Raw genomic sequence first — 26040 nt, forward strand, 5'->3', positions numbered from 1 at the left:
TTGAGACGTTTTAGCTTGTTCGCAGTTTTGTACATTTTGCCTGTTTTAAAACAAGTGCAGCAAAAGGTAAAGTAGGAGACAGAGCTTGGTTTAAGAGAGACGGGAGAGCCACAAAAGGCATTTTGGGACTCGGTTTGTGTATGTGTTAGTTTCAAAGCTGTTTTACTAAGAAATGAAAGGGAATGGAGAGGGAAATGAAAGAAAGAATGAAACTGTCTATTTGCCTCTCCACCTCAGTGCTAACAGGATATATGGAGGTGATTTTCTACTCTGAAATCTCTTAGATTCAGTGAGTTCTTTTCCACAAGTGAAAGGCCTGTTTTACATCTTCCTGAATCATTTCAAATGCAGTGGGGCAGCACGGCGGTGCAGTTTTTAGTTTCTGAGTTTGAAGCTCCTGCTTAGTTGGGTCCTTTTGGTGTGGAGCTACAGCCTATGTCGGTCTCCTCTGGGTTTCTTCCCAGTCTGAATGCATGCTTGTTAGGTTAATTGATGGTTCTAACTTGGCAATGGTTCTAGATGTGAGAACTGGAGACTTGTCTAAGGAATATCCCACCTTTCACCCTGTGTACCTGGGATAGAGTCCAGCATCCCCCTGTGATCCTAAGTTGGATAAGATGTTACAAAAAAATGATAAATTGTTGGATGTAAAGGCTTAATTTTTAACTGCAATGCAGTTCCAGACATTCAGTGTTTGGCATTATTTTCTATACAGTCTTAAATGTATCTGCTGTGAACATTAAAGCTAGATTATAGTAGAATTTGTCAAAGATATTTTTTACATACATCATCTACAAGTTAGAGCTGCAATATAATTCTGTGGAAAATGAAACCCTGGCTATATACTAGAACATCAGTACTGCCTGGGTAACTGTGTTTTTTTTGCCCTAACAGCTTTCTTTCTCTGAGTTTCACTTTGGCAGCTGTGACCCTTGATATTCAGGTTTTACAAAAATGAGGTGATTGTTAGCTGCAGGTCAATGAAAGAGTTGCTCTCAGAAGATTGGTGTGCATATTTGGCTTAGCACAGATTTTTAAACCAGACACAACCCTCCCATTTATCCAGGCTCATAACCAACAGGGGTTGCATGCTAGCGTGTGAACCAGTGACCTTTCGCTTGTGAGGTGAATGTTAGCAAAACACAACCCCAACCTCATGAACGGGGATCACCAGCTAGTGTACTCTCACTGCTAGTGCAGTCTCAAATTGGAGCGTTGCATGAGGAAGGATGTCTGGTGTAAAGTCAAACAATTCGATTATTAACTTCACAGGAAAATTGTAATTAAGTGAACAAGAAAAGTAACAACAGTCACGAGGTGGGAAAACTCAAAAATCGATGAATCATGTTACCTTGATATTTTGAGCGTTCTAAGCAGTAAAAATAGCAGGTTGGCTGTGTGTATCCTTTTCATGCAGCCTTTCCTCTGTTCATACAAACTGCATTTGTAGTCATGACAAATGACAGAAAGTAATCTAACAAGTATTTCATTTAAAGCACAGCGAAGCCTTTAATTAAGACTTTATACCTCTGATAACTCGCAGGTTTTAAACGTCTGCAATACTTTTCTTCCAAGACTGAAATGAAATTGAAACCGGTGAATGTCTGAGACTAGAGATGCTGCATATCTACTTTGATAATCTTCTATGCTTTTCTCTATTCTCAGTCATAAACAGTTACAGTGCTAGATGCTAATGCTAAACATAGAAAAGTGTGAAATACTGATGTATTACTGATGTACTAAGCAATCCGTGTAAAGATGTAAGATCCTCCCACAGATTTTTTCTAATCTTGGCTCTGACTGATGTCAGTGAGAGTTGATATCCTTAATATGGTAAATGGCCTGCATTTGTATAGCGCTTTTTCTAGTCCCTAAGGACCCCAAAGCGCTTCACACTACATTCAGTCATTCACCCATTCACACACACATTGACGCACTGGCGATGGCAAGCTACATTGTAGCCACAGCTGCCCTGGGGCGCACTGACAGAGGCTAGGCTGCCGGACACTGGCGCCACCGGGCCCTCTGACCACCACCAGTAGGCAAACATGGGGTTAGCATCTTACCCAAGGATATTTGGCATGCAGCCAGGAGGCAGCCTGGGATCGAACCACCGACTTTCTAATTAGTGGCTGACCTGCTCTGCCACCTGAGCTACAGCCACCCCAACTTAATATGGTCATCTCAGGAACGCAGTCTAACTGTGAGCACAACAGCCTCACTCATCTGCTGTTCGGTGGGGCGTACTACAAAGCAAGTTCAGCACAGGTGGGCTTTCTTTGCAATAGCTGGCTTGACAAAACAAAAAACCCAGTCAGATAACAAATTACACAATGGTAGTTATCAACTCTGTCTATGTCATATACACACATATGTATGTATGTATGTATGTATGTATGTATGTATGTATGTATGTATGTATATAAATAACAGAAAAAGGCAACGCAGTGAGAAGGCGACGCTGCAGAAAACCATTATTTTACTGCTTGGTGCTGCCATGACAGCTGCACATTAGCGCTCTGAAACTTGATACATGAGGTCTGACACTGTCTTACAAATAGACTGATCAGTTTTTTAATGTGTGCTCAGTAGAAAAAAAAAAAAAAGACTCAGCAGCAGATTAGAAGCAAGCATAAAAACATATTTTTGCATTTTCAGCATCAACCACAGAGTGCATGCAAATTACTGTGACTGTGGTGCTCTTTGCTCTGCTGTAACTGCAGCTGTGCTTCCTTCAGTGGCATTGATAACCAGTGTTGGTCAAGTTGCTTGAAAAAGGTAATCAGCAACTAATTACTGATTACTTCCCCCCAAAAGTAATCCCGTTACTTTACTGATTACTTATTTTCAAAAGTAGCTAATAACTTAGTTACTTTTTAAAAAACACGATTTACAACATGAATAGGTGATAAATAGATCTTTCAGCCCAATTCTACTTTTTCTACATAATCCATCATACAAAATGTAATCAAATGGAAAAGTCTCTTTTTAAAACTTGTTTTATTAGTTTTAATCTTTTAACTTTATGCATCAAGCAAAAATTTAATTATATGCAACATTCTCTGACTGGAAGAAATTTGTTTAACATTTAAACCTATTTTCTGCACATTGCAGCACATAAAATAAAAAAAATGTGTTTACACTCACTCTTTCAAATAGATGCAAGTAAAACACAGCAGAAAATAAATAAAATCAAAGACTAGCGGTCCTGTTGCTCTATTTTCGCTGTAAAAAGAAGTTTAGGGGTAGGTGGAGGTTTGCCCTGGTGCAGGTGTGCCGCAGCGGTCAGTTGAAGAATCCGCGAGTTTCTCTGTGAATTTCCCATTACGTGGTAGCGCACTCAGTGCTTGCTTGGAAGTTTAGGGGGTTTTTTCACTGTAAAAAGAAGTTTTCTTCGCAAGCACAACGGACGCTAATGTTTTTGTCACTTTTTATGGTATCAAACTCAAAGTAAGGTCAGTACTTCCACGCTTTAAACGCTGCACAGTCATACTCTCTCCTGCACTCAATATATTATCCATTTTTGATCTGCACACAGCTGTTGTCACGAACGTCGCACTCGCTTACGTCATTGTCATAAGACACTCTCGCAAGAAAAAAAAAAAAAAATCATGGTTTTAGTAACGCAGTGTTCCTACGGGAAAGTAACGGTGATCTAATTACCGTTTTTGCAATAGTAATCCCTTACTTTACTCGTTACTTGCAAAAAGTAATCGGATTACAGTAACGCGTTACTTCGTGACACTGATGACTCTGGCTTCAAGCTCAATATACCTCAGTAGACCATTTATTTTGCCTGAGGTGATCACAAAAACACTGTTGCAAATTCAGCCTTCAGAAATCAGCGATCTGTGAATGGTTGGTCCCATTAACCACATCTGAAACCTGTTTAAAGCAATTTTTGTTCACTTTCAGTTTGCATGAATCTTCTCAAATGAATAACTTGAAATGATTCACGTAAACATCACACTTTTTCAAAAGCCGTAAGGAGTTTGCATCTGTTGTCCCAACGCTTTGTGCAGCTGCTCATTTCCCCAGATATCTGATTTGAAGAGGCACTGAGAATCTTAGAGGGTTGATATTATAATCTGGATAGGACCCACTTTTGCTTTCTAAGCATGCATGCGAAAAGCACACACCTATTTGCAAAACAACTGCAAATAAAAAGGAGGAAGTTTTACTACTGTCTCAGAAACAAAGTTTTCTCATGTCACCACTATTTATGGGTTCATGTCCAGCTCAGAGTCTCTAAAGGACCTTAAAAAAACCTTGTAACTCAAACAAGAGTCGAGAACAGAAGAAGTAATGGACGAGCAATTAGGCAGCAAACCAGGTAAGACTTTACTCTCTGCTGGATTGTGTAACGTCTGTGCTGTACGTGTGGGCAGGTCTCTCTAGATCTGCTAGTGTGTGAGCGTTTTAGTGGGTGCGTGCTGTCTTTGAGTGCGTGTGCGCGTGCGTGCGTGTGTGTGTGTGTTTGTCTGGCCAGAGTGTGTTTGCTGAGTCAAAGGAAAGCAGATCAAGACAGAGCAGTTCAGCTGCAGCCCCTGGCTCCCAAAACAATGAATGTATCCAGCTTCTAACCCCTTAACAAACAGCCAGCTGGAAAGCACACACACATACACACACCTCTGAGGAATGAGCATTGATTTCCCCTTGCTTCAAGTCACCGCTTTATAATACACTCATCTATCATAACCACACTAACAAAGATGGGGAAACGAAGCAGGATGGGAAGCGAGCAGAGGAAGAGAAGGATTGGGAGAAAAAAGGGCAAACAGGAAAAAAAAAAAAAAAACCCCACACAAGCCAGCTGCTAAATTGCATGCAAACTATTTCCCACACACAAATTCCTTCTCTCATCAGCAACCAGCAAAACAGCATTTGTCGCTCTCTACACCCTCCTCCTTAGCCGCTAAATCTAAATGAAGCTTTCAGTCCCAGAATGCCATACATCGGGTCAGATGAAAAAAGTGAAAGCTTGAAACCCATCATCATTGGAAAAAAAAGAAAAAGTCACTAAGTTTTATCACTAAAAATGTAAATATATCCTGGCTTTGTGGCTTTAAAATGAACAACGAGCAATTGGTTTTGAAGATAAGAAATCATTCTTTTCACTACTATCTCATTTTGGGAGGAAACTCCACAAATTGATTCCATTATCTGGACCTCCAAACACTTCAAGTCGATGAGCGATATCTCGGCTCACAGCCTCCACTGACAAGCATGAAAGCACTCGATAAGAAGACATCAAACTGCTCAGATGTGATTTGTGTTGCGTGTTTGGCTCAGGTAACCTGAGGTACACATACAGTGGCTTGCAAAAGTATTCGGCCCCCTTGAACTTTTCCACATACAAATAAATAACTGTGGGGTGTGCGTAATTATTCAGCCCCCTGAGTCAATACTTTATAGCTGCCAGTCTTTTAGGGTATGTCTCTACCAGCTTTGCACATCTAGAGACTGAAATCCTTAAGCATTCTTCTTTGTAAAACAGTTCCAGCTCAGTCAGATTAGATGGGCAGCATTTGTGAACAGCAGTTTTCAGATCTTGCCACAGATTCTCGATTGGATTTAGATCTGGACTTTGACTGGGCCATTCTAACACATGGATACGTTTTGTTTTAAACCACTCCATTGTTGCCCTGGCTTTATGTTTAGGGTCGTTGTCCTGCTGGAAGGTGAACCTCCGATCCAGTCTCAAGTCTTTTGCAGACTCCAAGAGGTTTTTTTCCAAGATTGCCCTGTATTTGGCTCCATCCATCTTCCCATCAACTCTGACCAGCTTCCCTGTCCCTGCTGAAGAGAAGCACCCCCAGAGCGTGATGATGCCACCACTATATTTGACAGTGGGGATGGTGTGTTCAGAGTGATGTGCAGTGTTAGTTTTCCGCCACACATAGCGTTTTGTCCAAAGAGTTCCATTTTGGTCTCATCTGACCAGAGCCCCTTTTTCCACATGTTTGCTGTGTCCCCCACATGGCTTGTGGCAAACTGCAAACTGGACTTCTTATGGTTTTCTCTTAACAACGCTTTCTTCTTACCACTCTTCCATAAAGGCCAACTTTGTGCAGTGCTCGACGAATAGACTGACTATGGACAGATTCCCCCACCTGAGCTGTAGATCTCTGCAGCTCATCCAGAGTCACCATGGGCATCTTGGCTGCATTTCTGATCAGCGCTCTCCTTGTTCGACGGCCTTATCTTGGTAGGTTTACAGTTGTGCCATACTCCTTCCATTTCTGAATGATCGCTTGAACAGTGCTTCGTGGGATGTTCAAGGCTTGGGAAATCTTTTTGTAGCCTAAGCCTGCTTTAAATTTCTCAATAACTTTGTCCCTGGCCTGTCTGCTGTGTTCTTTGGACTTCATGGTGTTGTTGCTCCCAATATTCTCTTAGACAACCTCTGAGGCCGTCACAGAGCAGCTGTATTTGTACTGACATTAGATTACACACAGGTGCACTCAATTTAGTCATTGGCACTCATCAGGCAATGTCTATGGGCAACTGACTGCACTCAGATCAAAGGGGGCTGAATAATTACGCACACCCCACTTTTCAGTTATTTATTTGTAAAAAATTTGGAATCATGTATGATTTTCGTTCCACTTCTTACGTGTACACCACTTTGTGTTGGTCTTTCACGTGGAATTCCAATAAAATTGATTCATGTTTGTGGCTGTAATGTGACAAAATGTGGGAAAGTTCAAGGGGGCCGAATACTTTTGCAAGCCACTGTAAGTAGGACTTAATATGAAATCCTTCGGTAAAGGTGGTAACACCTTTTTAATTGGCAAAGTGGTGGAAAGAAAATTATATGAAGTACTTCCATTTAAAGGTATTCACTCACTATAAGTGTTTTTTAGCAGACTGACACCATTCTGACTAATGTAGCTCAGCCTAAAATCTGTAAGCTTCAAATTTCTGGGGGATTTTTTTAAGTTGGCAATATGAATTACTTATTGAATTGTTTTCTTTATTTCTGTATTATTCATTTCCCTGTTTCTATGGTTTAAATATTGGTGAGTGAAACCAAAGTCAGTCTAAGTCTTGTCCTCCATACAGTAATCACACACCTATCCAAGCCATGCAATGCTATGTTGCTAGGGAATACCAATTCTTCCCTAGTGACCAGAGGTTGCTAGGGTGTGAGCAGCAAGTCTCTAGACTTGTGCCACTGAGGTCTAAAATGCTTGGAGTGACTAATATGACCACAATACAAGTGTGAGTGCATTATATAACAGGACTATCACCAGTGGATGATGCCCTGCTGGTAATGTCCATCTTTTACATACAGTCTTTAGTCAATGTCAGTGATGATGATGATTTTTGGTTAGATTTTTTTTCAGACCTTACGTGTTCTAACATTACATTTTGTCTTTATTCATGTTAAATTTTCACCTTCACTGTAGACAAATGTATTATTCTGTGTAATCTTAGGTATCAAACATCAAATGTACAATTCACAGTGTTCATTTTAAGAGTGACAGCACCGTTCTGTCAAAATATGTTTATAATGCACGTCTAAATACATGGTCTTCCTTCATATATGTATATATATATATATATATATATATATATATATATATATATATATATATATATATATATACACACATAAGAGAACAGCACCACCAAGGCTGGAGACGGAGCAATACTGGAAGAGCATATGGGAGAAGGACGCAACCCATAACGGCAATGCTCAGTGGCTAGTGGATCTGAGGGCAGACCACAGCGACCTCCCTGAACAGGGTCCAGTAACCATCACAGTGGCAGATATCCAAGAAAGGGTCTCCAGTATGAAGAGTTGGACAGCACCAGGGCCCGACATGGTTCACGCCTACTGGCTAAAGAAGCTGACTGCACTCCACGAGCATCTGGCAGCACAAATGAACCAGCTGCTAGTTAACAAGAGACACCCAGAATGGCTAACCGAAGGTCGGACGGTCCTGATCCCCAAGGACCCCAAGAAGGGACCGGTCCCCTCCAACTACCGACCAATAACCTGCCTCAGTACTACATGGAAGCTCCTGTCAGGCATCATATCGGCTAAGATGAACAGGCACATGGGTCAATACATGAGCGGGACACAGAAAGGAATTGGCAAGAATACCAGAGGCGCAAAACACCAGCTACTGGTAGACAGAACAGTCAGCCGAGACTGCAAGACCAGACTGACCAACCTGTGCACTGCCTGGATTGATTACAAGAAGGCCTATGACTCAATGCCCCACAGCTGGATACTGGAATGCCTAGAATTGTACAAGATCAATGGGACCCTAAGAGCCTTCATCAGGAACTCAATGGGGATGTGGCGTACAACACTAGAGGCCAACTCCAAGCCCATAGCACAAGTCACCATCAAGTGCGGGATCTGATGCTCTGTCCCCACTGCTGTTCTGCATAGGCCTGAACCCCCTCAGTGAGATCATTAACAAGACTGGCTACGGATACCGACTACGGAACGGAGCAGTTGTCAGCCACCTCCTGTACATGGATGACATCAAGCTGTATGCCAAGAGTGAACGAGACATCGATTCACTGATCCACACTACCAGGATATACAGCAATGACATTGGAATGTCGTTCGGACTGGAGAAGTGTAGTCGGATGGTAACAAAGAGAGGGAAGGTAGTCAGAACTGAGGGGATTGAACTACCAGAAGGCAACATTGCAGACATAGAGGACAGTTACAAGTACCTGGGGATCCCGCAGGCGAATGGGAACCATGAAGAGGCCGCTAGAAAAGCTGCAACCACCAAGTACTTGCAGAGGGTCAGGCAAATCCTGAGGAGTCAGCTGAATGGTAAGAACAAGATCCGGGCCATCAACACGTACGCCCTGCCCGTGATCAGGTACCCTGCTGGGGTAATAGGCTGGCTAAAGGAGGAGATAGAAGTCACTGACATCAAGATAAGAAAGCTCCTTACCATGCATGGAGGGTTTCACCCCAAGTCCAGCACCCTGAGGCTGTACGCTAAGCGGAAGGAAGGGGGCCGGGGACTGGTGAGTGTCAGCACCACAGTCCAGGATGAGACAACGAACATCCAAGAATACATTGGGAAGATGGCCCCAACTGACCGAGTGCTCAGTGAATACCTCAGGCAGCAGAAACCCAAGGAAGAGGAGGGAGAGGAGGAACCATCATGGAAGGACAGGCCCCTGCACGGTATGTACCACCGGCAGTTAGAGGAGGTGGCTGATATCCAGAAATCCTACCAGTGGCTGGACAAAGCTGGACTGAAAGACACCACAGAGGCACTAATCATGGCAGCACAAGAACAAGCTCTGAGTACAAGATCCATAGAGGCTGGGGTCTATCACACCAGGCAAGACTCCAGGTGCAGGCTGTGTAAAGATGCCCCAGAGACAATCCAGCACATAACAGCAGGGTGCAAGATGCTAGCAGGCAAGGCATACATGGAACGCCATAACCAAGTGGCCGGCATAGTGTACAGGAACATCTGTGCCGAGTATAACCTGGAAGTCCCGAAGTCAAAATGGGAGATGCCCCCAAGGGTGGTGGAGAATGACCGAGCTAAGATCCTGTGGGACTTCCAGATACAGACGGACAAAATGGTGGTGGCTAACCAACCGGACATAGTGGTGGTAGACAAACAGAAGAAGACGGCCGTAGTGATCGATGTAGCGGTTCCGAATGACAGCAATATCAGGAAGAAGGAACACGAGAAGCTGGAGAAATACCAAGGGCTCAGAGAAGAGCTCGAGAGGATGTGGAGGGTGAAGGTAACGGTGGTCCCCGTGGTAATCGGAGCACTAGGTGCGGTGACTCCCAAGCTAGGCGAGTGGCTCCAGCAGATCCCGGGAACAACATCGGAGATCTCTGTCCAGAAGAACAACAATCATCTTACCTGCGTCCTCATCTGATTATTAGTCTGTTCCCTTCAGTCATTCTTTCAGAGCATAAATGAGTCACGGTAGATACTCACCTCTGTTCAGTAAGTCTGTTCATCTGTTATGTGTGTGCGCCTCTTACCTCCCTCTCTTCTGTCCAGGAGCCTGCCCTGTTTTCCTCGAGGAGGAATCGCAAATGGGAGGACAAAGAAGTCTGTTTCGGTATTGACCTTAAGGACGGAGTGGAGTCTATCAGAGCGTTTACTTGAAAACTGTTCATAGAGACTGTAAATAAATCAACAAACTTCATTCTGATTCTGCGTTTGCGTCCTGCCTACTCTCAGAGGATGATAAGTTGGCTATGAAAGCAACCATTGCAGCACTGATTCGGAGCTTGAGTTAGTTCCTTTACCTCCAGTAAAGGAAACCCTTTTTAAAAACATGCACTATATTACCAGGCGGTGCACTTTTACATTGTGGCTTTGCTATTTTTACTCAAGTAAGACATCTAAGCCCTGCCTCCACCACTTAGGTTTTAATGAGTGTTAATAGCAGCTGATTCTTAATAGATGTGAAGCTGATTAAAACAATGTTGGCTCTCACAGGCAAAGTGTTACTATTGCTGAGAGAGGCAGCGAGAGGCAAAACAGAAGGGGAGCGATGCACTGTGTGGCAAAAGTTCACTGATAATCAGCATCGCTTATCACTGGCAGTGAGGGAGAGCGTGAATGCCCCGAATACTGATGAGTCAAATTGTAAGTGGCATCAACGAGCACACACGCCCACGCAGTACGAGAGAAAGTGAAGCAGATCTGCACAGTTAATATACACAGCATAATGACTGCTGTATGGAATTCATTCTGCAACAGTCAAATATACCCCCACAAACATGTCAGCTGAAGGGAAGAAGAGGGTAAACACTTTAGTTTGGTCTGCTAGACTTAATATGTACATGAGCAGTAGGCTACTAAATGAACTACAGTTATATTTATGGTAACAAAGATGTTTTTCATCGTTGTGATGGCTGCACTTACAGCCACACAGTGGTAATACCCACCATGTTAGTGTAGAGGCTTAAAAGTAACATTGCATTCACATTTGTCTTTCTTTAAATATAGGAATTAATTTACAGGACAATAAATAACTGGTTTTGGTTTAGAGTTAATTCACATATCCACATAACACTGCATTCTAAAATAAGTGCGCACATTTTAGTTTACACTGTTATGTATGATTAATCTTTTGTTTTCTGAGTTACCTTAGTTGCAGCTGTTCCAGTCCCTTGATTAAGGAGCCAAGAGGTGGAAAAGGGGCGGAGCAAGCTTTAAAGAAAGACTGCAAATTGGTTCGTGCCATTACTCGGGACCATGGGGGGGAATTGGAGTTCATTATGTTTGCTTTAGTTAGGTTTTGTGTGTTTTACCCCTTCTCCTGTTTTTGTGAGCTGATCAGCCACTATTTAAGTTTCCCCTTTGTCTCATTAAGTTAGGTCAGTTTGTTTGAGTTATTAGTAGTGTTGTCAAATTTGAGTAGAGTTTTGTTATTTTGACCTCTTTTATGGGCCCAAGATTTTGATTATTTTTGCATGATTTAACCAATTATGTTTTTTGGGTTAAATAAAAAAAAAATTTTTTGGACTTTAACCTGTGCCTAAGTTTCCTTCACTGCTCGGTCCTTCACAATCGTGTCCAGTGAAAGTGAAATAAATGTACATAAGGCAACGTTGTGGATAAAGCATGCTTTACCCTCCTTCTGGACACTAAGGTGGAACATGAAGATGGTGTTGTATTTCCTAACTTTTTAAACTAGAGATGGAGACAAAAACTTTCAGATCCAGAAGCTATCTAGATTTTTATATACAGTCTTTGGCTGAGCTGTAATAGTATGGGTGAATCAGAGTGGAGGAGATCAATTGACAAATAAAATGATGGAAAAGTATTTGCAACTAAAATTATGTCAAACTCGCTGCAGTTCTGCATGCACAAAGGAGTGGGACGGGAGGATTTGAAAGCCAAAGCAGAAAGAAGAAAGACAGGACTCAATGAGGGAATCAATAAAGAACTGGATGAGCACAACCCGGCTGATTTTCTAATCATTGGGAATTGTATAATTACTCAATTCAAATATCTTTTTTTAATAAACAGTAACGCGTTACAAGTAATGAGTTACAAGTAATGAGTTACAAGTAACACGTTTCTATAATCCGATTACTTTTTTGAGTAATAAGTAAAGTAAGGGATTACTATTTCAAAAAAGGTAATTAGATTACTGTTACTTTCTCATAAGCACGCTGTGTTGCTGCGTTACTAAAACCGTGGGTTTTTTTTGTGAGAGTGTCTCATGACAATGACATAAGCGAGTGCGACGTTTGTGGCAACACCTGTGTGCAGATCAAAAATGGATAATATATCGAGTGCGGAGAGAGTATGACCGTGTAGTGTTTAAAGCGTGGAAGTGCTGATCTTACTTTGAGTTTGATTCCGTAAAAAGTGACAAAAACATTAGCGTCCGCTGATCGCTGCGTGGGAAGAAAACTTCTTTTTACAGCAAAAAAACCCCTAAACGTCCGAGCAAGCACCGAGTGCGCTACGACGGAATGGGAAATTCACAGAAAAACTGCCGTATCCTTCCACTGACCGCTGTGGCACACCTGCACCAGGGCAAACCTCCACCTGCCCCACTCCTGCTATACAGGTGAAAATAGGGCAACGGGACTGCTGAGTCTTTGATTTTATTTATTTTCTGCTGTGTTTTACTTGCATCTATTTGAAAGAGTGAGTGTAAACACAAAAAATCTTTTTATTTTATGTGCTGGAATGTGCAGAAAGTAGGTTTAAATGTTAAACAAATTTCTTCCAGTCAGAGAATGTTGCATATGGGGGCGTGGTTAGGAAGCAATGGCGTAAGACGTTTTTTGAAAGAGCTCCGAACCAACCTATATTTTTTTATTCATATCCATCTGTTTTTTGAAACCTTTCTGTTGAGTCCTGACGTTTGTATATACTTTATAACAATGAAACCTAAAGCTTCAAAAGCCCGTGAAAAATCGGAGAAGATCAAGGTGAGTCAGCGAGTGTGGCTAACGAGCGCGCGCTAGCTGAGGAGCCAAGTGCAAATAGCCCCGTGACTTCCCAAGTAGCTAACCTGACGTCAGCCAACATAATGAGTGCAATTTCTAGATTGGAGACTTCGGTTGATAGCAAATTAACTGCTATTTCAACCATGATGAACGCTATGGAGACCACTCTTTCCACTGTAACTGGGAGGATACATGATATTGAGAAAGCTATAAACGGGCATGACGAGAGGATTGCCGTTTTAGAGGCACTCTGTGACTCGCTCCAGGATACGATTTACATCACAAAAAATTGGATGACCTCGAGTTGCAGTCAAGATGACAGAATATCAGGATCCTTGGAGTTGCGGAGGGGATGGAGAAAGGAAACCCACTGGACTTAGCAGATTTAGCCAATTTACACAGAAGAAACTGGCGCTTCGATCCAACTCTGCTTAAAGATGAGACCTTTCATAAGAAATTGGAGAAGCACATTTTGGATTATGTTAATGATAATGATAAAGGTGATGTTAATGATGCAATTCTCTGGGAGAGTATGAAGGCGGTGTCACGGTCCGCTGTGACGGACCGAGTGGAGAATGCGTGTAATGGACCCAGGTGCGTACACAAGTGAACAGACGGGAGTGAGCTTTAACAGAAGGCGAGCCTTTATTATTAGATTAGATAGAACTTTATTAATCCCTCGGGTGGGTTCCTCTGGGAAATTCAATTATGGCTGAAAACAAGGTGTGCAAATACAGCAGGGATGGCGTGGCTAAACAAAAACCTAAACTGGGAACAAACTATGGTGAGGCTATGGCTTGGAAGACAACAGACCAGGCATGGAAACACGGAGGGTGGGAACACAGACGACGTGACACAGACTGTAAGAAACACAGAGACTAAATACACATGAGGGATGATCAGGGGAAGTGGCCACACATGGGAACGCAGCTGACACACATGAACTTAACGACAGGACAGGAGGAGTGAGCTGAATACACAGACAGTGAATGCAGGCCTTCAAAGTAAAACAGGAAACATGAGACATGAACCGGGGAGACGTAGTACAGGGGGAGGTGACATAACTGACAGCATGAATTTGACAGTACAAGACACACAGACATAAACACACGAAGGGCAAGGGAGACGTAATGCAAGGGTAACATAATTACAAAAAGGACTGGACTACCTTAAAGAACCTAAGCAAACAATAAACATCAAAATAGGTTAAGCATAACACACTGGGTCACACGACCCAGGACCATGACAGGCGGTAATTCAAGGCCACATTATTTCGTTCTCTGCAGCTAAACGTAAATCCCAGGAAATGGCTTTGAAGGATCTGGAGTCAAATATACAGCAACTAGAACAAACTTATCAATCCTCTCCCACAATAGAATTACTGGGCAAAATTACTAAATTGAAGTGTGAGTATAATTCTCTGCTTAGCAAACAAGTTTGCCTTCAAATCACTAAGTGTAAGCAAACATTGTTTGAATTGGGTGATAAGCCTCATAGGCTACTTGCAAGATTACTTAGAAAAACACAAGCATCACAAACTATACTATCAATCAATAACAAACATGGGTGGACCACTAGAAACCCTCAACAAATAAATGATTGTTTTGGAGATTTTTATCGTAATCTTTATAGCTATAAAAGTTCTGTGAGTCAGTCATTAATTGAGGACTTTCTGGAAAAGTGTAATCTCCCAAAATTAGATGATGAGGCAGTTGCAGATTTGGAGGCGGACTTCACATTAGATGAGATTAAGACAGCTATTCAACAGATGTCAAATAATAAGGCCCCTGGGCCAGATGGTTTCGGAGCAGAGTTTTATAAAGCTTACACCTCATTGCTAGCCCCTCTAATTTTGCGTATGTTTAACTATTCAAAATTGTCTGTCTCTTTGCCAAGTTCATTGCATCGTGGTGTAATCTCATTGATTCTTAAAAAAGATCGCGATCCTGTGTCTGTCTCGTCCTATCGGCCTATATCTCTCCTTTCTGTTGAGACCAAGATATTAACAAAAGTTTTATCAAACCGCCTCAAAGATCATATTGCTAAACTTATACATCCAGATCAAATAGGGTTTATCCCTAACCACTACATTTATTTTAGTTTGCGTAGCTTATTTAATCTCATATATAGTCCTGCTAGGTGTTCAGATGATTCTGTGGTAATAGCTTTGGATGCTGAACAAGCTTTTGATCAGGTCGAGTGGCCGTATTTGTTTACTGTATTATCCAAATTTGGATTTGGTGATTCTTTTATCAATTGGATTAGAATTTTGTACTTTTACAGAGCCTTACTAGATATATACAGTCCTTCATCTGATACTTTTAGGGAGCAGTGGCAGGAAGAACTGGGGGTGGATGTTACTGATGATGTTTGGCAAGAGTGCATTAAGAATATATATTCTAGCTCTATAAATGCTAGACATAATCTGATCCAATTCAAGGTTGTGTATAGGTTGCATTTTTCTCCCACTAAAGTGAAAAAAATATATAAGAACGTTTCAGCCCTCTGTGTTAAGTGTTCAAGTGATCGAAGAACTTTATCTCACCTTTTCTTTCAATGCCAAAAACTACAGCTTTTTTGGAATCATCGGTTTAATTTTCTGACCAAAGCCATTGGCAGGGAGGTCCCATGTATTCCCTTTGCAGCATCGCTCGGGGTGTCTGAACCAGGATGGGTAAGGGACAAGACAGAGACGCAGGTTGTGTCAATGACTACACTTGTGGCTAGAAAGCTGATACTTCTCTGCTGGTAGTCTGATAAACCTCCTACCTTTGAAATGTGGTTGAGAGAATTTGGAAATGTACTCCACCTGGAGAAAATTGAGTTTACCTTGTCTAACCGAGAGAGTGTTTTATAAGATTTGGCAACCAGTCATTAGCTTGAAGAATAAACTTAAGTGAAATGTACTCAGTTTTAACATTTATGTATGCTGTGTTACCACCTTGTTGACTTGCTGTCCACCTTCTATTGTGTTCTCTTGAAGGTGATTGTTGTATACTGTTCAATTATAAAATCAATACAAAATATATTGAAAATTTTTTTTAAAAAGGTGGTGCAAATCAGCAGTGTGCAGACTGACAGTGAACAATTATGAGTTATGAGGTATATTACTGAAGTACATTATTGTTGTTGTTGTTGTTAAGTGCTTGTGCAATGATGTGTAGAGATATGTAGATATATATATTTCAGTTTGTATGTAAACTCTGGCCCTGTGCGGACTGAATAAAGTCTAAAATAAATTCAAAAATGTGACCCAAAAAAAGGGAATGTTGCATATAATTTAATGTTTGCTTGATGCATAAAGTTAAAAGATCAAAACTAATAAAACAAGTTTTAAAAAGAGACTTTTTCATTTGATTACATTTTGTATGATGGATTATGCAGAAAAAGTAGAATTGGGCTGAAAGATCTATTGCTTTATTACCTATTTAGGGGATAAATAAAGTAACTAAGTAACTAATTATTTTTGAAAATAAGTCATCAGTAAAGTAACGGGATTACTTTTTTTGGGAAGTAATCAGTATTTAGTTACTGAATACTTTTTTCAAGTAACTTGACCAACACTGGACGTCACAGTACATGCGATTGATAAGTTGCTACAACAAGGTGGTGGTGCCCAGGACAGAGTTCACAAAGCAGCAGGTGAAATCATGGTGGCTGCGTCTCTCTTTTAAGTACAGTCTATGCTGTTATAGACTTTTTTTCTCCTAACCACACCTCAACCTTTATATTTAGGTTTCATTATTGCTGGTCTGCTGCTATTATTCACTTAACAAATTTTCTGCTGATGTGTCGGGTGGCTCTATATGTGTATTTATTTATTTTTTATTTAAAGTCTAATTTTGGCATTTTTCGAATTAGCCGAATTACACCACAGTAATTAGGCGCTCCACTTGGAAGTGCAGAAGTACCATTAAGTGCCCATGTGGTGAATCACTGATCTACAGTATATTTAGTAAAAATCCTGAAATGTACTCGGCCAACTTTTTTTTTTTTTAAATTGAGTCACAAGCTAGGTGCAAGTCTCTGTGTAGGTTTGTTGTATAACGGTTTCTTTCTGAACAGTCATGCACTCCCATCCCTGTATGTACTGCATACATGTCCATGTGTGAGAAGGAGCAAGATCATGTGTGTGCTTGGTTTAACTGGTACAAAACGTGTGATTCATAGCTGACTCACACACTTGACTCCCACAGAGGCACACTTTTCACAACAACAGGCGAGCCAAACTCCCACAAACACCCTCTTTCTCTCTGTCATACGCACACGCGAGTAATAAAGCTAGATTTTGCACTGACTTCTGGGATGTTCAAGAGTCCTATAAAAGAGCCGGCCCTCCCAGTCGGGTTATGTGTCATCTGTTCCAAGGGCTCTAAAGCTTCGGTAACAATAAAAGCCAGACGAATGCTCGCTCTGTTCCCGGGATTTGTAAATTCAGGATGTTAAGAAGAAAAAAAAAGAAAAAGAGAAACAGCAGTTAAAAGTGAGTTTATTATCGGAAAGTTGCCCATTTGAATCCCAGTGTCATCTGGGAAGATTTTGCAATGGGGAAATAAACTAAAGAAATTCTTCCTGTAAATACAGTTTTGCTTCTTGTTGAACGCTGTTTGAATATTACATCTACTCCAAGTCCTCCCCATCACATCAGTCAGTAATTAGGCAAGATAAAAATAACTCCCCCATCCAAGAAAAAAGAAGAAAAACAAAACAAAACTCATGCATGAAAAGTCAGTGGAAGAATCCACGTGAAGCAAGGAGAATGGAACTTTGCTCTAGGCAATGCAAAGGCAAAGAAATTAGTCTATCTTTAGAAATGTAATAATCAATAAACAGAACACCAATCTGTGTCAAGCTGCATGGCAGTACACCCAGAAGCCTCTGACTTTCAGTTTCCATTTTATTAATAAAAAAGTTTCAACCAGAAAACTCAAATATTTTAATATAGTTTGGGCACAAATGCATCAACAGCAAATTCAAAACAACAGATTTGGCAAGAGAATGGATGGATGGATTTGGCATACAAAGAAGGACAGTTGTATCTTACTTTTACTGCTGGCATCACAGACAGGTTGGAGGTCCATTTAGCAAACATAATAATAAAGAGGAAGCCAAGAGGTCCAAAAACAGTTCGAAACTCACGGATCAGTCAAAACTCTGGCCTGACTGATGGGCTGAGAAAATAGGAAAGGTAACAAACATAAGCATGGCTGTATGTTAGGTGAGTAATTAGTGGATGGGGGGCACAGTTTGACAGAAGACTGGTAGGAAGAAAATGGAGGAAGTAGAACAAGGTGAACAATTTCAAAATTAAACAGGATTTTTTTTTACATTTATGAAGCCACTTCACAAGTTCGTCAATTTTGCCATCAAATGTGCTTTAATAAGCTTTCTCTCTGCAAGTTTCAAATCATCATGGCTTTATTAACAGCTCACTCCCATGTGGCCACAATAACATTATCTCTGCTCATTCTAGCCATGCTAGTTCACATTAGACATACTGTTCACACTACATATACTAACTAGTACATCTTTACAATGATAAAAAGTAGACAGAGCTCCCACCACACAGCTAAAACTGTCATAAATCCCTTTTTTGTTTTAGCACTTCTTCTTATTTAGAAACATCAGGACCAGCTCATCATCATTTGTTGTCAACTCCATTTTATTTCGCAGTCCATTTTTTGAGGATTTTCCACACAAATGTAACACTTTCGGTGTCTACATACGTTAAAATACAAATCACTATGTGAACATTTCTGAATTTTGTGTTGCTTTTTTGTATCATGATTGGTCTGTGATGGCCTTTAGAAGGCATATTCCTTCATTGCCCAAAGTTTTATGAAGACTCCTCCTTCATAAAAAGAAAAAGTAAATCTTTGATTTTAGGCAGCGGTAGACAGAAGAGAGTGACTCATTTATAGCTGGAAACCACTGCTTTCACCAGCTGCTGTGTATCTACCTACTGTAGCTATTAAAGCTAGCATTAACTCCACTGGTTCTCCCTGGCTGCCTTTTTTGTCTCCAGCAAATCCTTTTTAAAAGACAACTAGCAAAAGTTTTTTTAAATATGAAACCTGTTTCTATTTTTTCATTCTATTTGTTTTTATTTATTTATTTTTATCCATAATGGAAAGGCTGAAACTATATAACACAGGGCAGTGAAGTCTCCGTTAACGGTCCATGTAGAGCACTATTACAAGCCTCTATCTCCATCTGCCAGTTATTCGATTTAAAACTATTGTAATGCAATTGTACCAAAGTGTTTGCATAAATTAGTAGCTATTTAAAAAAGGGGGCTTTTTAAATGTCACATTTTGATTTTATTTTTCTAATTTGTTATGTTAATATTGTGCTTGATTGAGTTAAGAAATCATTTAGCAAAACATTAATTGATGCAGTGAATGTCACTGAGCATTACCGCTGCTTCAGTACATGCCCTGAACCAGAGCTGATTCGTGCCGTTGCAAATTTCAGAAGCTTGCTTGAACTTTTCAGCCTCTGAGAGAACAAAACAGTTGAAATGATTTCCCCGAGAGCCGCATATTCACTCTGGATTTATTTTTTCTGATGTAAGCTCAGTACTCGTGAGCCTCACCTTAAGCCGAGACATATCAAGCCCACAGACCCAAAATCCACTGATCCTAAAGGCTGTGACTATCACTCTGGCAGCTTTCTCTCATGCCAAGTGGTGTCATCAGATGTGCTCGCATGCTGTCACGCCAATTTCACTGCTGATTTCCAAGTCTAGCGACCAAATTCATGCAAGGGAAATGAGGTGAAATTCTCCCCATCTCAGTGTGTGACCAGATGATAACATAACACGACGTGGGCAAAGATTCCCAGCATTCCCATCAATGTGGCGAAAGTGCTCACGTTACTGTTGAAGTGCACCACTCCCATATTGTTTTAGTATCTGTCGTGCCAATGCTGCACTGTTGCCAAGTCAACAATACCCAGACCTTTTGGCCCCTTTGGCATATGTGATCTGTACATGTTACTGTACACACACACACATACACACACACAGAAGCACGCTATCATGTTTCCCTCTGTCGCCACAGACACACCCGAGAGACCCGGCATGAACTGAATACCACACTAAGGCATGGCATGTGTGTGTGTGTTGCTGCAAATGTCCGAGGACTCGGGTGGAGCCTTCTGTTCAGAACGGGTGTGCTCGTCTGTCAGCTGTTGTGCACAGACGGTCTGAGACGAACAAGTTACCATCCTCCCACACGCTCACACACACACACACTCAGACGCACATATAAAAACATGCCATATGCACATGACCAACCAATAACCCATCCAACAACGTGCCTCCAAGAACTGACACAGTGCATCATGTAAATACATTTTTGCTGCCATTTCAATAAGCATTTTATTGCCACATGAGTCAATGGTCTCCCTGACCTGCTTTTTGTGCATCAAACAGACATGATGAATAACAATTATTACTAATATTAGTTATCATTAGTCATTTCTCAAAGTGCATTTGAAAGGCGGGCTGTGTTTTGTGATCTGAGTTTGAGAAAACAGGGAGCGATGATGCATCTTGGCATTAAAGCAGGGGAAAAAAGGCTTGAAGAAGCTGGAAACGGTCAATAGGTCAAATTTAAAGGTCATTCAGTAGGTACTTAAGGATTCTCATGTTTGAGTTTTTTATAATGGCCTGTTTGGAAGATTGATGTTGGCATTTTTGATGCTAATCTAAGGTCACGACTTCAAATTTTGAAAAGACCTTCACTGCTAGAACAGCTTAACATGTAGAACAATATGTACAAAAAATATGTAAGACAGAAAAGGAAGTGAGTCCCTAAAACTAACTTGTTTCATCATCTCAAACGGAAGCATTTTTTTTTATTATACTTCTATATAGGATTGTATCTTTATGGAAATATAGTACGTTCCCTATATAGAGCTTCCGTAGCAATCAACAGGGAATATTTGCCAAAAGTTTCTGTCATCAAATTAAGTGCATTAAATATTAAATAGCTTCATTCCATAACCATGATGTCATCTGACAAAACAACTATAACTGCAGGTTAAAAATTTTGCCTATATTTACATATAAACTCATCACTTATATAGAAAGTTACAAGTAACAGATGGTATTTCTTACTTCTTCTTACTATGTGTGGAAATAAACCACAAGAGCCATGTTGCACGTGTGCAAAAAACATCATTCACCTGAGCTGCTGCTTGTTACTCTGCTGCTCGTGCACTCTGCCTAAGCTGAAGCAGAGTTCACAAATCTTCTTCTCCTTTAAAAGTACTGATAGTTTTTTTTTTTACTACTTTCGTTTTAACATTTATAATTTTTCCTAATCAAAAATGTAAATTAGCGTGTGAACAGCAGCCTACCAAGACTGAGTCAGACACATTGATGATACCCTTACAATCCTCATAATCCTTATAAACCTAACACTAGGCCTTGGCGTAGCCCCCACTTTCTGAAACAAGTCTTTCCACATCCATTTAAAGCTACTTCCTTCTGATTTGCTGCCCCTTCTCAGTGGAAGGTTCAAACAGTCTGGGCTGTTGAACATAAATGAAATTGTGACCATGTTTAATATGAGCATCCACCATTGTGACAGAAAAAAGAAAAGCACAATAGTTCCAATTTAATTACAGTTACAGCTGGTTTGGGGTACAGGGGTCTCGAGGGTGAGAAGGGTTAAGACAATTCTTCTTCTCGACCATCAGCGAGTCATTTGTGTTCTGCTCCAGACCTCATTTCTGCTCTGTAAGGTGCGGGGTTAGTGAACCATCACCATTGCAGTCCACTGTAACTGCTGTGAAACCATGCTGAACATGTCAGAGGTGCAAACTGCAGACGTTTTACAAGCTCCTTTATTGCCTCGCTCTAAAACAGAGATTTTGGGTGGAGTGAGAGTTTAATGATAAAACCCTCACTTCTGTTTTAGAGCCCCATAAATCACCGCAAAGCTCGGCTGTGAGCCGTGTTTAGCGTTAAAACATTGACAGCTACCATATGATAGAAGAGTTGATTAACACTAAAGTTAAGAATTATAACCCACTTTAATTTATCAATGACTTAACAAATTGGATGGACCAATTTAAAAAGTCCTGTATGACCTTCATATATTTTTTTGTATTTTAGCCAAAGTGATCAGTTTCTACAAAGCACTTGTCCCTATTGCACCAAAGTTGGCCATTAATTCAAATTAAATTAGTTATTCACATATTAAAGTGATTAATGGACTGGTCTTTAGCGTGGTCTCCTCCTGGCATGTGGTTTTGGGGAAGCTGGGCCAGTATTATTCATGCATTCAGAACCTAAACAAGTTATTTCATGAGAATTAAATGAAAAGTTGAACAAATTATTATTGGTGCAGACAACCTGAGCCTAAAGGGACAGTAACTTTAGAAACACCAAAGCTGTAACTTGTTTACCCTTCATGTTTAGAAGCGATTAAATGATCATACAGCAAAACAGAATTTGGAATACGTCACAATGTCTGCAACGAGCTGCAGCCAAAATAAGCCGTCACACTGTGTGGGATCTGGGAAATGCACAGTAGCCATTTCTTTTTGTGTGCAAGAGAGTTTTACAATGCTCACACAGGCCCCTGGGTACAGACCTAATCAGCCCGGCTACTGAATTATGCATGACGATAATCTCTAGTCTGATCACTCCAAGGTATCACCAGCACTCTTATAAACAAAACGTAATTACATTTTTGGATAAACACTCAGGCTTAAAGTTTTGCGCTTGTGTTTAACTTGTGTCTTTTTTTTCTTAAAGATGCTGTTCTGTTGCTCTGTATTCACCGATCTCATTTTAATAGCTCTAAAGTCGACAGGAATTACATCTTTAAAGTTACAACCAGTCTGCAAGAAACAGTGATGTATGTGATTAGTGTGCATGTGGTGCATTGCAAAAGCTCTGCGTGGGTCATAATTAGCAGCCAAAGATGCAGATTTGTTTAACCCAAGGTGCAACGCTTCTTGATTCAACAAAAAGAAACAAAACTTATTTATTAAGGAGCTACTGTCAAAATAAGAGCCTGTGAAATGTTTGCATTAGCATTATAGCTATGTTCAATAGTGAGATAGACAGCATTTTACTGCTTGTTCACACCAAACAAAGTGAAGCCAAAATATCCTAAAAGCACGCACTGTTCCTTTGTGATTTTTGGTACATCATCTGCAACCAGAGTCAGCAGTAACCCTGCGGGTGGTGACGTGATATCGAGCTCGCACCTCCTGCCTGGGCCAAAATGTGAGCACACACAGAGATGCACAAAACAATGACACAGAGGGACGTGATGCTGCTGAAATGCTGCAAAGTTGGTTAAAAATATGTCTCTGAGACAAGAGCTAGAGCTAGAACTATCTAGTGTGTCAAACACAGATCTACTGTATATGCATATTTGCTACCTGATATGTGCCGATATGCAAACTTTCCTCCACAGAACACAGTGGCAACAAAATCCTTTGCGTAACTTAGATAACCAAACGGAGATAGCGCTATTTCTAAGTGTCCCCATTAGTAGGAAGACTCCATATCACATCTGAGTAAATAGTGACACTGAGTCAAGCAGTGACTTCAGAATAAGCTGCAAATGAGTTAGTGAAATAGATTGTTTGTTACATAGGAGCATTTTGGGAATTGTCCCCGGAAAGTCTTTAGGAATCACATTTTTTTTTAAATACAGGTGATTGGTTGAACAAGATGACTGCCACAAGTTACATCCACTGGATAACTTCAACCAGTCCTATGAGCCATATGCGGAGAGCACAGACTGTATATAAGAGATGGATAAATATAACAGTTCTGAAAAGTGAGATATTTGCCAAAGAGCCTTGGCTCATCTGTTATTAGCATGAGAACTGAAAAGCCTGATGGTTGTAGGTGCAAATGATTTCCTGTATCTCTTTATTTTACAGCGAAGAGAGGGAATCTTCCAGTACTGATGTCTTTTGTTCCAGCGGTTGATGTTACAGTGGCTTAAGCTGTATTTTATATTATCCATGAATCAAAGCAGAAACACCCCTCAGTTCCTCAGAAAACACTTTCTGATGAATTCGTAATCTCAAAAGCTAGTTTGGTATTCATTTTGGAAATTGTTGACCCCATTAGATGCAAAAAGGAGGATATAGTAATATAGTAGGGTGGGACAAGTTAACAAGTTGCTACCATTGGAGCGGTTTGCCTGTGTTTCTCGGACAGATTCACCCATCACTCTTCAAACACCCAGATGGCAAAGCTTGAAGCTTCAGAGTGGGGCCTCCCTTATCACAGGGTGATGGCACCAGAGCTACATCCATCCTCTATATACAGTCTGTTTGCAAAACACTCTGTGACTTAATTCTTGGGAAGTGTTTACAAAAGGCAGATTGGTTGAGCCATCTGCCTGCCACCTTCTATTATGGGCTAACTAACCTCCGAATCATTCAGATCAATGAACCACAGGAGAGCGACACCTAGCGAGCAGTCAGTATATTCTTGCCATGTTTCACAGTTTGGCATCTATCCCTGTCTACCCTCACACCTTACACATGCCTGCAGCTGTGACCTTCACGGCTAGTAGATTCTCACAAGATGTTGATTAGTTGAACTAACAGGTGTGCCATTTGAAACTAAGCAGGATGAATTCTGATGTATTCCCGATTTCGCCTGAAGCAGCCTGAGGAGGTAAGCAGTCGATCTGCCCCCTTTCCCCCTTTCAAAAGTTTCTACACCCGCCCCTGCTCTAAGCAAGGAAGTTTGTTTCTCCTGCTGTCACTCTCTCACACATTACATCATTGCCCACTGATCATCAGGTGCCTGGCTGATGCATCGGCACACACACACACACCTCCCACACAACAAATCAACTTGTCAGCCTCTTATCTCCCCTGCCTGAATGTCCAGTCGTGATCAGAGACAGTATTTGTGTGTGCGGGTCCGTGTGCGAACGCGTTCCAGCTGTGTAATTTAAAAATGAATCGTGTGCATAATACGTGCGCGTGTCTGTATCGTTGTATTTATGTGTGTGTGTGCGTGTCTGTGCGTGTGTTTCTGCTGCCCACCTTTCATCCAGTCCACCACCTGGCTTGTGCTCCATTTGCTCACTGGCTCCATCACCAGCGCCATCGAGGAAACTTTGCGCTTACTCTCCGTTGCGCGCAAGCAGTGGCGTTACCCCCAGAACAAGGCTCTGTGAGGCGGGTACACCTCCCGCCCTCCTCCACTCCCCTCCCTCTCTAATTTCCTCCGCAGCCAGGTGACTACTTTTTTTTATTTTTTACTTTGTCCCTCTCTGGTCCTGGTCCCGCTGCCTCAGTATCAGCCCTGTGTCGTCTCCCGTTAACGCAGTGGAGCCCTCAGTGCGGGACAGCCCGGGTGTGTGCGCAGCGGAATCCGGCACATTCCCCTGCTCGAGCCGGTCTGACTTGTGTCGCCTCTCTCTGTTTCTCTTCTCTCCCTTCTTCCCAGTGCGCTAGTCCGCTCCTGCGCTCCGGTGTCTGTGTGTGTGTGTGGTATTGTAAAGAGAGCGAGAGAGAGGAGTGTATGTAGGTGTGTGCGCAGCCGCTCCGTTACCGACAGCAGCAGTGTAGGATAGATAAGTCACACCGGACTTAAAGCCGGCAGCATCTCTCTCTCTCTCTTTTCCAGATATGATTAATCCGTGCACGCGCTCTGTGGGTGGCTCCGCGCGCACGTCAGTGTATTTCCCACCGGAGCGATAGTCATGCAGATATGATTGAGGGAGGAGATATTCTCAGAAGATATTTAATAAGAACGTGTCTTCGATAGAGAGACATTGTGTTACATACAGAGAGAGGGAGAGTCAGCATGGGGTACCTACACACTTTCTGCTCCAGCTGCTGTGTGAGGAAACTTAATGAATCCTCAGCCAACCGCTCCACCTCCACTCCAAAGATCGTTTCACTGCCCCCTCAAACCATTTATCTTTCTCTCTGCCTTGAAATCCTCCATGTAGATGTTGAGCACACACTTGTTTTACATTTACACCATATTTGCTTGACTGGAAGAGTACAAGACCTACACTTTTTTAAATAAGTAAATACAGGTTGTATGTGGGTTAAACTGGAACATTTAAATTAACATTATACAAATTGATTTATAGTCTTTA

The 26040-nt window shown here is 41.4% G+C and overlaps 1 protein-coding gene across 4 annotated transcripts in view; it reads right to left on the minus strand.

The window, feature by feature from the left end:
* cnksr2a (connector enhancer of kinase suppressor of Ras 2a) overlaps positions 1-25528 on the minus strand; it is a 119379-nt gene extending 93851 nt beyond the window's left edge. For all 4 annotated transcript variants that reach the window (XM_085467982.1, XM_085467981.1, XM_085467980.1 and 1 more), the window contains exon 1: positions 24974-25528. In XM_085467982.1, coding sequence (XP_085324108.1) covers positions 24974-25037 — 64 coding nt within the window. In that variant the 5' untranslated portion in view covers positions 25038-25528. The remainder of the gene's footprint in view (positions 1-24973) is intronic.
* Between the last annotated feature and the right edge of the window lie 512 nt (positions 25529-26040).

This window comes from Copadichromis virginalis, linkage group LG9, assembly GCF_057382275.1.
Source record: "Copadichromis virginalis isolate Kocher_CV1m ecotype Utaka linkage group LG9, C_Virginalis_male_GT1.1, whole genome shotgun sequence".
NCBI lineage: Eukaryota > Metazoa > Chordata > Actinopteri > Cichliformes > Cichlidae > Copadichromis > Copadichromis virginalis.